This window comes from Ctenopharyngodon idella, chromosome 17 (assembly GCF_019924925.1).
Source record: "Ctenopharyngodon idella isolate HZGC_01 chromosome 17, HZGC01, whole genome shotgun sequence".
NCBI lineage: Eukaryota > Metazoa > Chordata > Actinopteri > Cypriniformes > Xenocyprididae > Ctenopharyngodon > Ctenopharyngodon idella.
This window is the reverse complement of record NC_067236.1, coordinates 34,975,176-34,995,072: the sequence shown is the minus strand read 5'-3', so window position 1 is coordinate 34,995,072 and position 19,897 is coordinate 34,975,176. Positions and strand designations below refer to the sequence as shown.

General features: G+C 35.5%; 1 protein-coding gene and 1 pseudogene across 11 annotated transcripts in view; one reads left to right on the top strand and one right to left on the bottom strand.

Moving 5' to 3' along the window:
- The window catches only part of LOC127499176 (protein NLRC5-like), a 784,214-nt gene that overhangs the window by 590,307 nt on the left and 174,010 nt on the right, over nucleotides 1-19,897 (top strand). For all 11 annotated transcript variants that reach the window (XM_051869371.1, XM_051869366.1, XM_051869364.1 and 8 more), the window contains 2 exons: nucleotides 3,409-3,582; nucleotides 10,181-10,354. In XM_051869371.1, the coding sequence (XP_051725331.1) occupies nucleotides 3,409-3,582; nucleotides 10,181-10,354 (348 nt within the window). The remainder of the gene's footprint in view (nucleotides 1-3,408; nucleotides 3,583-10,180; nucleotides 10,355-19,897) is intronic.
- LOC127499183 (tetratricopeptide repeat protein 8-like) overlaps nucleotides 1-19,897 on the bottom strand; it is a 370,710-nt pseudogene that overhangs the window by 325,148 nt on the left and 25,665 nt on the right.

The following is a 19,897-nucleotide window of genomic DNA, read 5'->3' as shown; positions in this document are numbered from 1 at the left end:
GGGGGCCGTTGCTGTGATTGACACCTCATAGGAGGGCCATTTTAACATTCAAGCACAAGAAAGCACAACATTTCTGAAAATTTACTTTCCTTTGCATTATTTCTCATTTACTTCAAATTTCATTACTAAAATATTTTTGCCATACTTAAAGAAATGTAAACAGCAGTGTCTCTATCATTGTTACATACAGTATTAGTTTTTAACAGTTAGTGCAAATATTTTCCCGTACTTTATTTTAGCTTAAATAACATCAAAATCTTGCACTGAACAACACTGTACTGAACAAATGCAATCCCTGAATACATTTGTACACTATTCTATTTCTTGTCAGACACCTGCAGCGCTTCTGCTCACACAGCTGAGCCACATTTGCCCAAGATGCTGTTTGAGCATCGGTAATGTTTATTGGTAGCATCGGACGCATTTCGGTGGTTCAAATCGATGCTCGCGACTTGCGCGTGAGCTTTTACTATAATTTGAGCAAGCGCGCTCATAATAGAAGCGACGTGGTCGCGACGCGCATGCGGTGCGGCGCGCTCGTTTTTCCAGGCGCGCCTATGCCGCGGCGAGATGAAAACATCTTTCAGAATGCCACAAGTGCACCGCAGGTCATGTGACAAGAACCAACCGATGAGCTTCGGCCTTTCCGTAACAACACCGAAAGCTCAGCCGAACAGCTGATCATAGCTGTACAGGGAGGGTTTTTATTTCTCATCTCCATAAATATATCTAGTAGTAGAGCTAATGCAAGGACTAGAAATCATTTTTTTCTTTTGCTGAAACTTCCTCGTCATCGTGGACAAAGAGTATAGAACCCAAGAGGTGACACTTTGATATTTTTTGGGTAACAGCCACTAGATGGCGCTCCGGTAGCGCGGCCGCCATTATGGGCTGAAAATACTAACTGGACCATAGAATCCTTCACATCTTACGCACCCAAAATCGGCGAATGAGAAGCGCAATAGAACAGTTTTTTAAATTAAGTCACCAGTAAACTGTATGGCTCCTACAGTAAATGTTGTATGTCTTATATACGTTTTATTTTACCGGTTCTGGAATCCAACTATTCAACCATCTGAGGTAACATAGTTAGCCTACTTTATTGAGTATTTCCATTTTATGCAACTTTACACATTTATTAATAGTAAATTAATAATTAATAAATTTAAGATCATCATGTTTGCAGCGAACAATATATTTCAGACCTAGTGGAGTAATAGTAACAATATCTAGGTCTGAATTGAAATATATATATATATATATATATATATATATATATATATAGTACGTTTTAATGGATCACGCTACAAACATAATGATGCATTGCTGTGTCCCTTATCGCATAATTCCCACTTTTGGACACTTTTGCTTTAACGGACATTAGACAACACTGCAAAATCAAGCTGTTACATTTATTTATTGTCCAACATTCCCAATTTTTCTGATGCATGTCCTTAATTTAATTTCATATGTTGGTAATAATTCAGTGTTTATAAGCCTTTTAAAGAATTTTAACCCAAAGGTTTTGTGAAAAAAGTGGAAGACTTAAACACAAAGTGTGTAAAATAAACTGTAAAAAGGATTTGATGATCACTAGTATTTTATTCTGTGTTGTCATCATTCTGGTTGGATTTCAGCTTTAATGTACTTTTTTTTTAACAAAGCATCTGATCTTGCCATAGAAACTAGTGGACTGCCGACTCGCTTTCACCCCAAAATGGCGGAAACGCAGGGCCGCTGCTGGGCGCCGGTGTTTCAATGGAACGTTCTACTGAGTGTCGCTTCTTGTTAGTGTATATTCTTTGTCGTAGAGAGCGCAGCTCATGGTTGCATAGCAACGACAGACACCACATGAGCGAAAGCGCTTTGGAAAGAAGGAGAAAGCGGAGCGGCCGCTTATGTGATGCGATATGTGAACGGCCCCTTAGAACGGCGACTTTTTCTTTGCATATCAGACAGGTAGCGTTTCCATTAAACTCCACAAAAAATTACTGCAATGTCCATCTTTCTTGAAACTGTCTGTGTTCCTCATCCACTTTACTTTTCAGTTCGCATTCGCACTGCCCGCACGCTTCTTTTTAATAGAATCATGTCATTCTTTTGAATATGGAATATGGTATGAGACAACTAGAGAATAATAATAATAATAATAATATTAATAATAATAATAATTTAGCGGGCCGGATTATGTTTTATTTTTGAGATCAGTTGCGGGCCGGGTGGAGGGGGAGTGGGGGCCTTAAATGGCCCGCGGGCCGGCAGTTTGAGACCACTGCCTTAAAGGGTTAGTTCACCCAAAAATAAAAATAATGATGTCATTAATTACTCACCCTCATGTCGTTCTACACCCGTAAGACCTTCGTTCATCTTCAGAACTCAAATTAAGATATTTTTGATGAAATCAGATGGCTCAGTGAGGCCTCCATTGACAGCAAGTTAATTTACACTTTCAATGCCCAGAAAGGTATAAAGACATATTTAAAACAGATCATGTGACTACAGTGGTTCAACCTTAATGTTATGAAGCGACGAGAATACTTTGTGCAGCAAAAAACCAAAATAACAACTTTATTCAACAATTTCCCCTCTTCCTCCTTCTCACGAGAGCACTACGACACATGCGTGTGGTGATGTGAGATACATGTGTCGTCTCATCGTCTGAATTATCCAGACTTTCAAGCTGTGGCATGACAATATCACAATCGATGCAGCACACGCTCTCCTGTTCAGTAGGCATCGCTCAAGTCACTTTAAGCAGTAAAATTACACTCATAAGATGCAGTATTATACTGTGCAGATCTTCAGTAAACAATGTCAAGATATGAGACTTGGGAAATTAAAATATGAAACTATGGGATATATATTACTCTATAACTGAAGTGGATAAAATTATGTTCATTGTGTGTTATATATAATCATACTCTTATTTATAACCATAGAGAGTTAAGTATTATTACAGTTGTTATGAATATTCATTAGATGATGCAACATTATAAGGTTGTTTATAAGGCATTATGTGTGCATTATGATGCATTAAGAATATCCTTATAATGCATTATAAACACAGGCTTCATAAAAAGTGTTACTGAAAAATGTATTTGGGTGATTCTCACATCAGTGTGTTGATAGGAGAGCTATAGATGTCATATCAATTATTCTTATTCACTATTATAAATCTGTAGTAGAATTTGATGTCAGAGTTTCAGTATCTGAATATTGTGTTCAGGGGGCAAAAAGAAGAAAAATATGATTTCAGAGGAAACTGACTTTATTGATCTTTAAATTGATTCATTTTCTTCTCATTGTCTCTCTCACCTTATCATCACACTGTTAGTTTGAATGTGATCTTGAGAAATTCCTTGTTGATCTGATCTGAGAGAGTGAAGAGTGTGTCATTGTTCTCTACAGGTTGATGGATTGTGGTGTCACAGATGAAGGTTGTGCTGCTCTGGCTTCAGCTCTGAGATCAAACCCCTCACACCTGAGAGAACTGGATCTATCTGAGAATAAACTAGGAGACTCAGGAGTGAAGATGATTTCTGCTGTACTGGAGAATCCTCACTGTAAACTGGAGGAACTGAGGTAAGATCATACGCGACTCTCACATGAAACTGTGTCACTGTGAATTTTGAAATTTCAATAATTCATAAAGTAACATTAAAATGGAATAGAATTCAGGGAAAACTATTATTACATTCATTCATTCAAATTACCATTCATCAATTTAAAGGGTTAGTTCACTCAAAAATGATTTTTTTTTCAACCTGTTAGCCAGTTAGTCATGATTAAAATAAAGTTTGTGTAATATATGTGTGTGTACGGTGTATATTTGTTTTGTATTTATACATATACATGTATATATTTAGGGACAATATAAAAATATAAAAATCAACTAGATAAAACAGTTTGTAGACAAACTTTAATTTGGCTTGAAAAAGCTGGTCCAGAAAGTTTGAAGAAGTTTTAAAAGTTTGTAGTTTGAAGCTTTTCAGTTTGAAATAATTTAAGTTTTAGAATTGTAGTTTTAACCCATTTGTGCCCAAATTTTTCTGAATGATTTCATGCATATATTCCTATTAATAGTGTCCTATGTGAACATGTTCTGCATTTATTTTCCCCAGGTTTTTGTTTTTTTTCTTAAAAAATGTATTTGAATGTGCAGCAACTATAGTTGCCGGTGGGCAAATATGTTGTATGCACCCCTCAATGTAAACTTTGAATAGGAGGATAACATTTATGCATCTAACTCAAAATAACTGCTTTCAACAGATCAACAGATCAAAGTTGAAGAACATTTGATGTGAACACAAAAAAGCTGCATTTAGCTTATAATCTCTTGAATATGAAAACACATCAAACAACAAATCCGTTTGTCTTAAAGTGGTGGAACATAATGCAGAACAAAGTGCAGCCATTAAGTTGCTCCAACAGAGCATTGTGAATCAAAAAGTTAAATTACATTGTTCATTAGAAAAAATTACTCCTATATGTGATCCTGGAGCACAAAACCAGTAAGAAGTCGCACGGGTATATTTGTAGCAATAGCCAACAATACATTGTATGAGTCAAAATTACAGATTTTTCTTTTATGGCAAAAATCATTAGGATATTAAGATCATGTTCCATGAAGATATTTTGTAAATTTTCTACCGTAAATGTATAAAAAATTATTTTTGTGAATGGATATACATTGTTAAGGACTTCATTTGGACAACTTTAAAGGCAATTTTCTGAATATTTTGATTTTTTTTCACCTTAAGATTCCAAATTTTCAAATAGTTGTGTCTTGGCCAAATGTCCTATCCTAACAAACCATACATCAATGGAAAGCTTATATATATTCAGCTTTCAGATGATGTATAAATCTCAATTTCAAAAAAATTGACCCTTATGACTGGTTTTGTAGTCCAGGGTCACATAAAACAAACAAACAAAAAATAAGTAAATCAAAAAAAAAAAAAAAAAAAAAACAATATATATCAATATAAAATATTATGAAGGCAAAATGCACTAAACAAGACCAATAACCTTGATTTATTAACTCATTAAACACAGTATACTCCATTTCCCCATGATATATGTACTTGCAAGTCATTTGCCCACCGGCAACTATAGTTGCCGCTTGGACTTTTGACTAAGTATACAAAAAACTGTAGATCTATTGTAAGATTTGTTTTGTTTGGATGATTCTAGAGACCCTCATGATTATGTAGATATATATATGTCAACAAAAAATACTTCATATTAACATGAAAATTACTTTTCTTTGGGAGGGTTTGCCTTCAATATGCTTCCTAGAAGTATGGGTAGGAAGTTGACAGCCTCATGTGACAGGAAGGAAGTCAATACCTTTTTTTTGTTCTTGAAATCCTGTATTTGGTTGTTTTCTTGCATGTCATTGAGACATAAAACATGGAAAACATCTAGAAAAGTACTTACAAAAGGAAAATGACAACTATACTCTGCGGCAACTATAGTTGCCGGTGGGCTAAAATGGGTTAAAAGCTAGATAGATAGATGGATAGATAGATAGATAGATGGATAGATAGATAGATAGATAGATAGATAGATAGATAGATAGATAGATAGATAGATAGATAGATAGATAGATAGATAGATAGATGGATGGATGGATGGATAGATAGATAGATAGATAGATAGATAGATAGATAGATAGATAGATAGATAGATTAAATGAGTTTGAATGAGTTTAAATGGCTTAGAAATAGGAATGGCAGTTTAATTGAGTCTGTGTGTTTGAATTTGAATTTTGACAGTTGGACGGAATGTTCAGATCAGCCAAGGCAGTTCAATGAAAGTCAATGGGATTTTTCCAAGATTTAATCAGCATTTTTAGGAAAACCGTAAGTCTGATCAGTCTGAAAAGATAAGGCAACTCGAGTCAGCTTGAACAGTCTAGGAGGAGTAGCATTTAGACATTTTAGTCTAAGAAGAAGAAGAATAATAATCTTAAATAGAAGATCAGTAAGTGGGCTTTTTCAAGCCAACTTAATAAATATTTATATATAATTTAAATTATATAAATATATACATGTAAATATTTCTTCAATATATACATGTATGTGTTTATAAACAAAGTAAATATACACAGTACACACACATATATTACATAAACTTTTATTTTGGATGTGATTAATCGTTGAACAGCTCTAGATAAACCATATATTATTGCAATCATGTGTTTATTGTCTGCAAACCGTTTCTCTCTGCATGTTATAGTGATCTCTGGATCTCTGATCATTGTTTATGTTAAGAGATTTCCTGGAATGTCACATGATATGGCTGTACTTCTAGTCTCACTCTTGGGGCTCTATCATACACCCGGCGCAACGCAAGAGTTTGTTGCTAGTTTCAGCCTGATGCAGTCTGTGTGACGTCTACGTCACGTCTGCGCCTTAAATTGAATGGAATAAATAGCAGAATAAAAACTAAGACTTTGAGTGAGACGTTCACTGAGATGAGTGCATGTAGCAAAGTTATATTAAAGAGCCATTCGGAACGACATAGACATGAACACATAAACTTCATCTCTAGAGCTGCTCTGAGAGTCACTTCATGAGCATTTTACCGTTTAATTGGTGAAAAAACTATTGTCATATCATATACACACATAAACTTCAAGATCACAGCAACCCGTCAAAATAAAAGTTCGGTTTAACTTGTAACAGAAACAGAGCCATATTACTATTACTATGTACTATGTAGTCTACTATTGTATTACTATTGTACGGTATTAAATATTTCTTAATGACAATGTAATACTACTACTAGTACAATAATTATTAAGACTTTAGTTTTGAAGTATGGGGAGAGCAGGGACGAAAGTAGCCTACCATTTTTCACAAAAATGTAATTTTGAAAGATAATGTTTTAGACAGCGATATATTTTTGCTGTGGTCAGTAACTCACAGGTGTGGTCTATCAATACCAGGTGGTATTTTGTACAAATGTAGAACGGCTTCAGCATAATTTCACTTTGAACATAAATTGCACATTGTTACTTTCAACCCCGTCAGTTGGGACGAAAGTAACACACAGGTGGGTCAAAAGTAACAACAACACAAGCTAGATTTTTTGTGTTAGTCTTGTTTTTATTAAATATATCTGACTATGACCTTGTTAATATGTAACTGCAAACATATTTGGTCCTTTATCTTTGCAAAAAAACATTTTCATTTAAAATTGAGAATTTCAGTTTCATCAAATGTTTCAAAAGTAACCCGACAGAACAAACTTGAATTGTTTAGAATATTTTTTTTGTCAATGTCAATTTATTTTATAAAACATTTTTCAACAGTATGAACAATATAAAAACTAAATTAAATTAAATTAGCATAATATAAATTCTCAACATAGTGTAACAGTCATGTTTCCAATCCAGCTGTTTTTATACATAAATTCAAAATATAAATTCATAAAAACATCTGAATGGAAACACTGCAAATTCATAGGTGGATGTGGAAAAGCTAAGGTATGGCTAAAAACTAAATGTGACTATGGTAAATGTAAACAGATTGAGTGAATAAATGGTGACATACAGAAATCAGCAACAGATATGTCCAGAAACGCCCTCTCATGAACATCTGGCTGAATCAGACCTCTGTCTGTCTTTCTGACCCTCACTCTTGGCATATTCTGCTAGTATAATATGACATAAACATGTTTTAATAAATGCTGCACCGCAGAGAAAGCCACCACATTAGCAGAGGGACAAAAGAAACAAGTGTTACTTTCATCCCAACAGGAACTCCTGACATTTAAACCCGATTTACTTTCATACTGAAAAATTCTGAGAAGTTAAACTTCAGGATGTTACAGCACTAAATAACCTGTAGATTGATCATTATTGTGACACATGAAATGAGAAACACAACTTGTAATTAGAAAAAAATGTACCGCTTCAGCAGTTTATTTACCGTATTCGAAAACTGCTTTCCGGTCCTAACCGCGGGAAACAATGATGAAATCACATGATGTTTGGCAGCTCCGTCAAGGGTTGCGTGCTGAACGTGTCTTAACTTGGAACGCAAATGTAGTCAGAGCTCTGAGAAAATTGCTTTGTTACTTTCGTCCCGCGTTACTTTCGTCCCGGTTCTCCTCTAATAATCACACAATTTTACAGTAACCCTCTAGCGGCAGTTGCACAGAACTTTGAAATTGGTCGTGAAGCAACCGTTACCCTCGCCATGGTAAACCGAACGATTTTAATGAATGTAACGTTAATGCATGTATGAATATATCCACACAAAGCAAATGAGCCTCAATACATCTAAAATAAAAACATAGTAGATTTTATAGAGCTAATTAATATAAAAATGTATTTAATAATTATAAAAAAAAAATTCTGACCTAATTATTAATAATAACTGCCATTTTACAGAAATAGTGTTTACAGAATAATGCGAAAGTGTTAAAATATAGAGAATGAGGAGTTACGTCATGATGTTTTCACTCCGCGTTGCATTTTGGGAAGGCGCCGCCATATTAGCAGGATACGGTATCTGTTGCTATGGTAACCTCGACTGCAGCCCGAGATAAAGACCAACAGAGAGAGAGAGAGAGCAGAATAATTTAATAAATAAATTACAGCGCAGTTTTATGGGAAGAAATGGAGAAGGAGAAGGTGAAAGGAAAGGGGAGAGATTCAGGAGAGATTAAATAACAGCGCCGAGCAGCGTCATTTAGAGAAAATGCTTGACATTAACAGCATCGAGCCGTACGACCTGCCAGCTACAGAACTGATGAAATGATGCTTATCTGATGCTTAACATCCCAACAGACTATCTAAAAGTGAACGAGTCTTTACTTTATAGAATGTACAGTAGAAATAAAGAAGAAGAAAGTAACAGAATTGCTCAGGGCAGCCACTGGTCAAATGAGTCCCCTATGCTGAACTTCAGTTGCCTTCTTGGTTGAAATCTCTTTCTGGGGGTGGGTGGGGTGTTGATGGTGCCCATAGAGGGTGGGATGGTGTCCCTTAGTTAGTGCCCTACACAGACCACATATTCAGCGTATATGGAACAGTGGTAGAGGAATCGGTGTAGTAAAAGCTTTACATGAATTTAAATGAAATTGCTGCCATTGATCAACAAAGGAATTGTGATATAAAAACTATATGAATTGAGAGAAAAAAAGTAAGAATTGTGAGATAAAAAGTCACAATTGCCTTTTTATTTTCTATTCATGGCAGAAATAAGCTTTCATAGGTTCATCATGTGTAAAAGAGGAAAACTATAGAGACGCACAATCCAGCACACAATCTTACTCCTCTCCCCTAACTCTTCTTCTCCCTTGTCCTGATCCAACTCTTCTCCTCCTTCATCTATTCCTCTCCCTCACCCAGACATTTTTTCTCTCTCTGCTCCTCTGTGTTGTTCTTCATCCACACTGAACAATGAGTCTGTGTCTATTTTACTGTATGTCCATGTAATGAAAGAGCTTCAACATCTGATTATTCTTCCAACTGAGATTAGAATCTGCTATTTCTCAATATTTCTCAATATCTGCTAATTATAAATGCTTATCAATTGTTTCAGTATTTGTTTTCTAGATTTTTTCAATACTTTTGAGCTGCTGTTGGTACAGAAGTAGGTTTTATACTATATTTATAGATTGTAACATTGGGTCTTCATTTCTGTCATGCTGTGTTTAAGCATTTGTAAATAAGATCAGAAAGAAATTTAAGCCTTCTAGAAACATGTTAATTGACTGCATTTTGTGTGAAAACGACATGAATTATGGTAAGGTCACAACAGACGGATGTTGTGCTAATTGTGTTTAGAGTTTTGAAAATGTGATACAGATTGGAGAAAAGTGTGTTAGAAATTGAAAAAAAAAACATGAATAGAAGAACATGAAGAACATGAATTCATCCTTAATGACCATCACATCCATCTTTTTTCTGTGATCATCTTTCCATATTATTTAATGTGATAATTTGTTAACATAATTTCTTATATTCAGTTTTTATATTAGCTTTCCCTCTCACTCAAACACACACACACACACACACACACACACACACACACACACACACACAAACGTAGTAAAACTCATATCAAACATGGGGATTTGTGCTTTTGTTTTGGTTTCTTTTTAATAATGAAGTTTCTGTTGATCTGATCTGAGAGAGTGAAGAGTGTGTCATTGTTCTCTACAGGTTGATGGATTGTGGTGTCACAGATGAAGGTTGTGCTGCTCTGGCTTCAGCTCTGAGATCAAACCCCTCACACCTGAGACAACTGGATCTGTCTGGGAATAAACTAGGAGACTCGGGAGTGAAGATGATTTCTGCTGTGCTGGAGAATCCTCACTGTAAACTGGAGGATCTGAGGTAAGATCATCTCTACCATAAAGACTGGAAGTGAATAAGGATTAATATGTAGATAGTGCATACAAAATATCCTTTGGCATAAACCCCATCCGGCGGTTCAGTGACAGATTCCTGCTTGAACCGTCAGATCCTGCCGGCAGTAGAAGGAAGGGGTGAGGAGTCTACCTGAAAAAAAGAAAATTTAGATCTAAATATATTATTATCCTGCAAAAGAAAGTAAAACTAACAGTTTGTAGGGGAATTTTACAGTTAAAGACCCAAAAGACCAGATATGATGAATAAAGACCCGGAGTCAGAGTTAAAAAAATAATAAATTGAAGATAATTTTACTGAAGAATAGTTTGCAGTTTCATCAGCAGAAGCCAGCTTCAAGTCTCACAAGGAGTTTGTAGGCCGCTCTGCGTACATTCACATTTCCACAACAATTATACTCTAACAGAGTCAACTAACTACGTCATTACTTCAGGTTGAATGATTCTGATTGGCTAAGAAAATAGACAAATTTGGTAATCTTCCACACATGGACAGATAGTCAGAAGCATATCTCCATTCGTCACGATGCTGACGAGGGGACCCTGGATTTAGGCACTGGATGTCCTTTTGGGGTCATGACATGGCGTCTGCTGGTCTCAAGAAGAGTGCCAGTTGTCCACCAGTACAAAGGACCTGCACAGAACACTTAGCGCACATACACAGATACACATGATTCACAGCTTCTTCAAGGTTGAAGTTGATCTGAGCTCTGCTCTGAGCAGGAAACTTTCCCAAAACATACTGATAACATGTTCTTTTCTCTCAGTGAGAGGTACAGACAATATTCAAAATTATTTTCTAGTGTTTGAAAAGGAAAAGAAATGCTTTAACATACGTTGAAGAAGTCATTCAAATAATTTAACAGAAAGATAAATGTTGGTTAATAACTTAAAAGATATATATTAAAGCGGCAGTGGATTCCAGAATCCACCCCTTCAGTCCCCCTTAAAGGCCAATGTGGAGTCCTAAACACCACATCTGGTCTAACAATTTAGGCCGCTTCAAAATTTTACATTGTTGACCCATGCTCCCCTGGCAGGTTAAAATGGTATAAAATAGACAATAGGTTTTCTGTTGAAGGACTTAACTAGAACAGAATATTCTACAGAGCACGTAGTGCATGATTGACCTTCAGTCCTTACACATATTTGTCTTTACATCAATCCTGGCTATTTGGTTTATCATCAAATTCCTTGACTACAAAACAAATACATATTTATTCTCTGGAAGCCTGGCTAAACGAGTAAGCACTGTTACTGCATTCCTGGCATGGGCCAGACCCTCAGTCACTCCTCAGATACTAAATACAGACATTTCCTGTAATCATAAACACCAGGATATATACACTGGTTTTTAGAAAACTATAATTTCCAATTTATTATATAATACAAGAAGATGGATCGTAAATCCACTCCTTTCACTATACTCCTTATAGATAATTTTTAAAGATTAAAAACAAACTTGTGGTCTAACTCAAAATAAACGTTAAAAATAAATAAGACCCATCATAATCCATCCAAGTACTTTAAGTCTCTTAAATCATCCTTCAGTTTACAGTCTATAGACATATCATGTACCACCTTAACTGCAGAACATCTTTTAAATCTCTTTTTTTTTAAAAACACCTTTAAAAATAAAAAGAAAAGAAAACAAATTTACATGACCATTTCAATTATCATTTTCAATAAAACAGAGAATTGTTACTTTTACGTAATAACCCTTTTGTTAAGATTTCTTTTCACAACAGATCCATTATAGCCCATAAAAAAAAAAAAAAAAATAAATAAATACATAAACCTAAACTTTTTAATTATTTTTAATCCGAAACTCAATTTTCACAACATTTGACAGTACTCAGACCATGTCAACAGTACAGCATTCAAAATCAAATAATTAAGACTTCCTTTAAAGTCAGTTTTAAACTCAAATGTCTTGTCAATTATAACTGCTTAGGCTAAATGACCAAAATCTTAACCCTCTTCTTTGGCAGTGATACTTATCATCTCATTAGATTTGCCACTGCACCAAAATCATAAACATAAACACAAAGGGACAGATATTTTTTTTAATATAATTTTCCATATCACTTATAAATTATACAAATTTGTGCTATAAGACATTATCAATTTCTTTAAAGCTGTTTTTTGAAACAGTTTTACATCTTTTTTTTCATCACATTAATTTCAACTGCTTTACTTTTTGTTATAATTTTGTCACGGTATTTCTCTATCAAATTGTTAGTCTGTAGATCCAAAAATATATTATCATTGTCTCAGTCCTATTATTATCTCTACTGTTTTGCAGAAACCAAAGTATTATTTTACTCAAATCTCAACCCCTAGGTTACACAGACAGCCTTATAGCTGCTTTCTCCTTCAACCCTTATTACATAAATTGTATTTCTCTAGACATCTAATGTCATGCATCCATTTAATGGATGAAAAATAAAACTTTTATCAGTTATATTCACTCCTCCTTTGTTTGCCCACCGGCCTTCCATAAATTTGAGGGGTTTCTCTGGATAATTTACTAGTGACTTAGCCAATGTGTCACTTTGTCTCTGCCGTCAAATCTTATAACGTTTACGTTTATCATTCTGATCAAACAAAGAAGACAGTGTATAAATTTAGACCCTCAGTTGAATTTAGACAAGGGTTTTTAACCCATGGACGGCAATCTTCAATTCCACAATCCCAATTTATATAAATGTTCTTAAACATACAAATCCAGAGAGTAATTCAAATCAACATCATAAATGACAAAAGTCATAATTACCATTAGCAGACAGAGCTGGATATCCAATCCACTTAAAGCTCGTCCCATGTTCTGTATCGTCTTTTCATAAGATTCAGTCCGAAATATCGAATTGTCAAAATTTGTCGTTTCACTTAACCCATCTGTAATGATAAAACACTCATTCCAGAGGTTAATGACAGATACACACTGAGGACAGAATATTTCCCCAAACTAACACGTACAAAACATAAAGTTCAGCCACCATCACACACACTCACACGAATATGAACCGCTCATTGTCAAGGTTTACTTTTTGTTTTAATTCTAAAAACATATTTAAACTTTTCCTGTAGGTTTTACTCTTATTCAGTCTCAAAGCATGTCTCTTCACTATAATTTGTTTTTAGAAACGTCAGCTGGGTTGTTTTCGTTCTAATCTCATTGCTCTGTTTAAGCTTTAGCAGGCTGATAACAGACAGACAGAGTACCATCCTTGCCTCCACCCCAGCAGTCTCTCTCTCTTACTGCACAAATACTCTTTTCAACAGAATCACAAGACTAATTTAGACAGAATGTAATGTTAAATTCATTACTATATACAGAATAATCATTAACCAATTTTAAAAGGAAAATGTATATTGTTCAAATAAAAATCATTACCACAATCTAAAATATTTTATTCTAGGAGGTTATCTTGTTTAAATGTTGAATTCACTTAACTTTCTCTTGAATCTGCAAAAGCAGTCTTCATCTTTAACCACCACCATGTCTATGAATTATCCTATGCCATGTCTAATGACCTGCAGGAGTAAAAACTATAATATAGACACATTAGTTCAAAATAAACACAGCCTCACGGATTCAGGGATTCATAGTACTGCTGAATCTGAAACTTCTATACAGTTCTTGCCAATAGAGCAACCAACATCATGTTAATAAATTTTGCTATTGTCTCCCCAGAAATTACGGACAATCACCTCATGGTCTCAGTCGGCTCTTGAAAGCTCATTCCCATCAGCTCTTTATAAGTAATCTTCTTTTCCTCAGGGTCTTGTCCCCTGACATAGTTGCTTGTCACAATGAAAAACAAGCCATCCTAGGAATGCGGTTTCTGGTGAGTGGTATAGAGGAACATTTTTGGGTCAGACTGCTGTACCTTTCACAGGTCATCCCCCCTTAATGATGCTGCTGGCCTCACAGACATCCGCTCCACTCTCATACCCATCTCACATTAAACACCTCCCTTCAGGGTAGATGCCCAGTGGCGGCGGTGACCCCCTGCCTTAGGTTGTCCCCTGTCTGGCCAAAGAGGATCTTACCCGTCATTGAGAAATCACCTCGTGCACACTGGTAACTGCTCTTTCCCATCATGAAATCTTTGACAGTTTTCTTCAACAGAATCAGGTGTTTTCTGGAGCTTAGGGAAGTTGCATTCAAGAGCCACCAGAGCCATTGGACTGCCTAATAGTCTTAAAACATGGAGACAGGTTAATGACAGCAGTATTTAATCACTAAAATCCATGAGACATCTTTGTAGCAGCAACATAAAAATGCTGAGATTATACTCAGTGAATTTAGTTTTCACAATTGTCCATTCAGTGTAGTGTTCTGCTACATCTGTAACTCGAGCCATCGGCCCTGCACATGGTGGTGACTAGGATGAGACAAAAAAGTTACTGGTCATAGAATAAATTCGTCAAAATAGTCACTTCTATCATTCAAGGTCTGTATTACCATTTTAAAGACCTCTTTATACTCATTGAGTTTTCCTTTGACAAATTTGACAACTAATTGCCCTCTTCATGGCAATCATTTCTTTTAACATCTCTGTGTCCATGATTTTCAACTGAGACACTGAGCTTCACTATAAATAGCTTGTTATCACTTATGACACAAGCTCAGATAGCAGCTTTTAGCTGACTTTGAATGAGAGAAAGGGAGACTCTTGAGGCATTCAGGACTGGTACACTGCATTTTCATAAACTTGTAACATCAAACTTTACCTATATCTTGTAACTCTGGCCCAGCTTAAGACTTTGCCAGATTTGACATGCTTTATATTTGTCATTTACCCACATATCAGGGAATTTAGAAATTACAATCAGGTCGAGTCTCTGTGACACTGGCAATCCCATTTTTGCCATTTAAACCCTTTATGTCACTTTGACCATCAAAAACTAAATATTTAGAACTTGGAGGTCCTACATCATTTTAGTTATTTACACTACAAAACATACTTGAGACGGTTCAAATATTTTTCCATAAAGTGAAACTTTCAGAACATCCAATCATCCCTATTTTCATCCTCTACTTACTTTTTATATATTTTTATAACTCACGTTTTAGATTTATTGTCTGTAATTTTACATTAACCTGTATTTGTCCATTCAATATAAAACTTATTATTATAGATATTTCCTTCAAAAGGAATTCCTTAAGACTACAATCTTATGACCTTATTGTTATCTCATGTTCTTTCTCAGTTTCACAAGCCCATTCTCAGACAGAGTGGAAGTCTCTTTTTTTGTTCCTTTTCTTTTCTTTCTTTTGTTTACAATATTTGCGAATATGGCCAAGTTTCCCACACTGTCTACACCTTTTAGGTGGGCATTTACAATTAAAGGCGAGATGGCCCTGCTGACCACAATTAAAACACTCCATGTCATCTTTATCACATTGGGTAATCAGATTGAACCATCCCTCAGTTACTTCTGGGATTTTTCCATCAGGGGTTAATGGTACCCCACCCATTTTACAAATCCATGAATAAGCACAAACAGCTAAAAATGTGAATTTTTCTGGTTCTTTCTTTGTTTGTAGCCAGTCAAGTTGTTGTTTAACTTTCCAATCAGAACCAAAACCCTGACTAACCATTTTCTTAATTAGTTCAACAAATTTCTTTTAAGTGAGAGCTTCAGAGCAGATCTGCTTACAGCGTTTGCTCTCTTCTGTCTCATTATCTGTATCTGGACTGATCAAGTTTCAAAATTTGTCAGCCATATCTTAGTCAAAGTTAATACTCACCTGAAAGAGATGGCAGCGGCGATCTTTGAACAACACAGCTTTGGCTTCTGCGTGATGAAACTGCAAAGTATACTCCAAAATCACAGTTACATATACTGGTCCAATCCAATTAGGGTCACAATCTTTATTTTCGTCAGGATCGTTCCTGATGCATCCTTGACCAAACAACCCTATCCCTATCTGTATTTTGTCATATTTAACTAAAAGCTTAATCTCTAACTTCCTGAATCACTAAATTCAGGGCGCCCCTGTCTGAATGGAAGAGTCGGAGAAGTTTGGTTCATGTGACACTAGTAGCAAACCGGCTTACTAGTGACCTCCTACCCTTCAATAGGAAGGAGTTATTTCAACACCTTCTGCCTCTGGCTTCCAGTGTTCCTCCAACACCTTAATGGAGTGGAGTTATCACCCACCATCTCTCTCTGATGGCGTGACACCAGCCTGTATCCAATGATCTGGTGTACCACACTCACGTCTGAGTGTGTACGTAAACTCACCGTCTCACTTCCCAGTTCTCTCAACCCTTTCAACCAGACAGCCCTAACAAAATAATAAAACAGCTTCCTACCTTGTTTGTTGGTTAGTCGAGGATGTCACCGAAGAATGATTGCTCGCATTCACTCCACCATTAACTGTAGGGGAATTTTACAGTTAAAGACCCAAAAGACCAGATATGATGAATAAAGACCCGGAGTCAGAGTTAAAAAAATAATAAATTGAAGATAATTTTACTGAAGAATAGTTTGCAGTTTCATCAGCAGAAGCCAGCTTCAAGTCTCACAAGGAGTTCGTAGGCCGCTCTGCGTACATTCACATTTCCACAACAATTTAATAATAAACATAATAAGATTTCCTGTGTCATTTTCATCGGTCAGGCGTGGAGGTCTATTCTGATTGGTTGATAACTTTTGACAACGTTTAATCCAGGAGCGAAGAGAATTAAAGGGATAGTTCACCCCAAAATGAAAATCCGCTGTTGATCTACTCACCCTCAGACCATCAGAGATGAAAAATGTTGAAGGTGAATTCACAAGTGTGATGCATTAATTATATAGGTTTATTAGTAAATGTCATTATGTTTAACTTTGCTTATATATATTTTATGGAATGTCACCTACAGGGAAGTGACAGAAATTAACTTTACATTAAGAGGCAATATTTGACCTCTTAAATTGATTTTCAGGGATATTTTCTAACCATTTTCTAACCAAAAGGGAATTTTTTACACTGCAGTTACAACAGCATTAAAAATGTTGAGATATTTTTTTTAATATAGAATTTTGAATATAGAAAAAAAATGAGATGGGGAAAAATTAATTATGCTTTTAATTATAAAAATAAAACAGCCAGTAGGTGGCAGTAAATGACTTAATGAATGAGTCATAGAAGCATTCATTCAACTGATTCATTCAAAACGGCCGATTCATTCTGGAACGAAGCAAGTGACTGAATCACTGAATCACTGAACCGATTTGTTCAAAACTCCGGATTCATTCAGTAAGGAAACATCACTGTGTGTTGGTGCTGCAGAGACACATGCCTCTTTTGCTGTGGCTTGTGTGAGATATTGTCGTTGCGAGAAAAAGAGCAAAAACAGAGAATATTGACAATATTATGTCTAAAATGTCACTATAATTTTAACCTTTAGTTCACTGAACTATTGTATAAAATTAATATCACATTAGCAGCTGTGCTAATATTCTGGAAATATTGCTTAAATATCATATAGTAAATATAAAAAGCTCATACTAGGGCCATTTTGCCACCATATCTTGAATTTTGGCTGCATTTTATTAATTCTGGTGTCATTTCTAATAATGTCTGATCCTGCTTTAGAAAGAGCGAAATATTTGGCATTAAAGCACAATGATTTACAATAAAACGTGCCAAATGTCAGCGAATTTACATTACGTTAATTATAAAACATGCCATCATTAATTATCATTTTAATCTATTGACAACCTTAAGCTACAATTGAAAAATAAATTGTATAAAGACATGCTGTTTTGACCATTTTTTTCTCTCTAGATTTAGTCAAATTAACTAACGAACAGGTTCGCTTACATGGCTTTCCTTTTTGAAGTTGGAGGTTGTGATGGTCGTGTCCGATCGATATCCCTTAACAGTTTTTATGCTGCAAATCTCCTTTTATAAATATTGTCCATTTCGAAGTGTTTATATTCAACAGAACAATGTTGGGAGATTTTCTTCTTCCCTCTGTATTTAGCGCACTCACCGCACTGTATGTTTTTTCTGTGCTTTTGCAGCGTCACGTGATTGAGCAAACTCTGACCTCGCTGGTTCTGTAGCTTATTTTGTTCATCAACTGATGTTGTGATGAGGTCACACTTTACTTTAGGATCCAATTCCTACTGCTTATTAATAGTTAGTAAGGTATTGGATATGTTAAGATATTAAGATTAAGCGGTCATAGTGTTTGAACTATACCATGGACTTTGGGGGAAGCCCCAAAGTATTCGTGTATTCGTGCGCTTGCGCGTGCCTCAAAAGAGGGCTTACAATGAGTTACAAAAATACATAACAGCTTTATGCAAGCACTATATAGGATAAATCACTATACAGGATTTAGCCTATTATACATTATCGACACGAATTGATAGGTGAAACAACAAACAGCCACCCACAAATAGTCTATAAACAAAGCATCAGGCTGTCTTTGAGTTCACAAGAACAACGGTTAAAGTTACTCGTCAGGCTACAGAAGAATACCAGAATTCCTCTGTTAAATTAGGTCTAATACATCGAGTCACGCAGAGCTATAACAACCCAAACACATAATTGCGAATAACATGCCTCACCTTAACACAGGCCTGGGATCAGCTTCCTTTGCTGTTCGAGTTAACATGTACTAAACATGAGTGGATTTTGCACCGCAGCGCCCCCACACCTTGATGCTCATGACAAGAGTAGCATGTATATCTTTATTGAAGTGAATTAGGTTTAAATCGCCGTCATGCATGAATGATATTTTTGCTGTTTTACACATAATAATCCACGATGATCACATTACACAAAACTGAAATTGCACGTTAAAATAACACATTGTCAATATTTTTTGAGACCCCCCAAAATTTCACAAATCACGTTTTTAGGGGAGCCCATGTCTTATTAAGGGGAGCCGAGCTCCCCCGTAGTTCGCACCCAGAATAAAGCATTAATATGTGCTTTATAAGTACTAATAAACAGCCAATATCCTAGTGATATGCATTCTAATTAGCAACTTTAATAGTGAGAATTGGACCCTAAACTAAAGTGTTCGCTGTGATGACTTTCATAAAAATCATTTTAATTATTTAAGTTGTTATAAAGTCATTCTCGAGTCAGACAGTTCAAGTCAAGTCTCGAGTCATTGGATCTCAAGTCAAAGTCAATCATTTTCTTCATTTAGTCAAGCAAGTGTAAAGTCCTTAAAGCAGGGGTCTCAAACTCAAATTGGCTGGGGGCCGTTGCTGTGATTGACACCTCATAGGAGGGCCATTTTAACATTCAAGCACAAGAAAGCACAACATTTCTGAAAATTTACTTTCCTTTGCATTATTTCTCATTTACTTCAAATTTCATTACTAAAATATTTTTGCCAAACTTAAAGAAATGTAAACAGCAGTGTCTCTATCATTGTTACATACAGTATTAGTTTTTAACAGTTAGTGCAAAAATTTTCCCTTACTTTATTTTAGCTTAAATAACATCAAAATCTTGCACTGAACAACACTGTACTGAACAAATGCA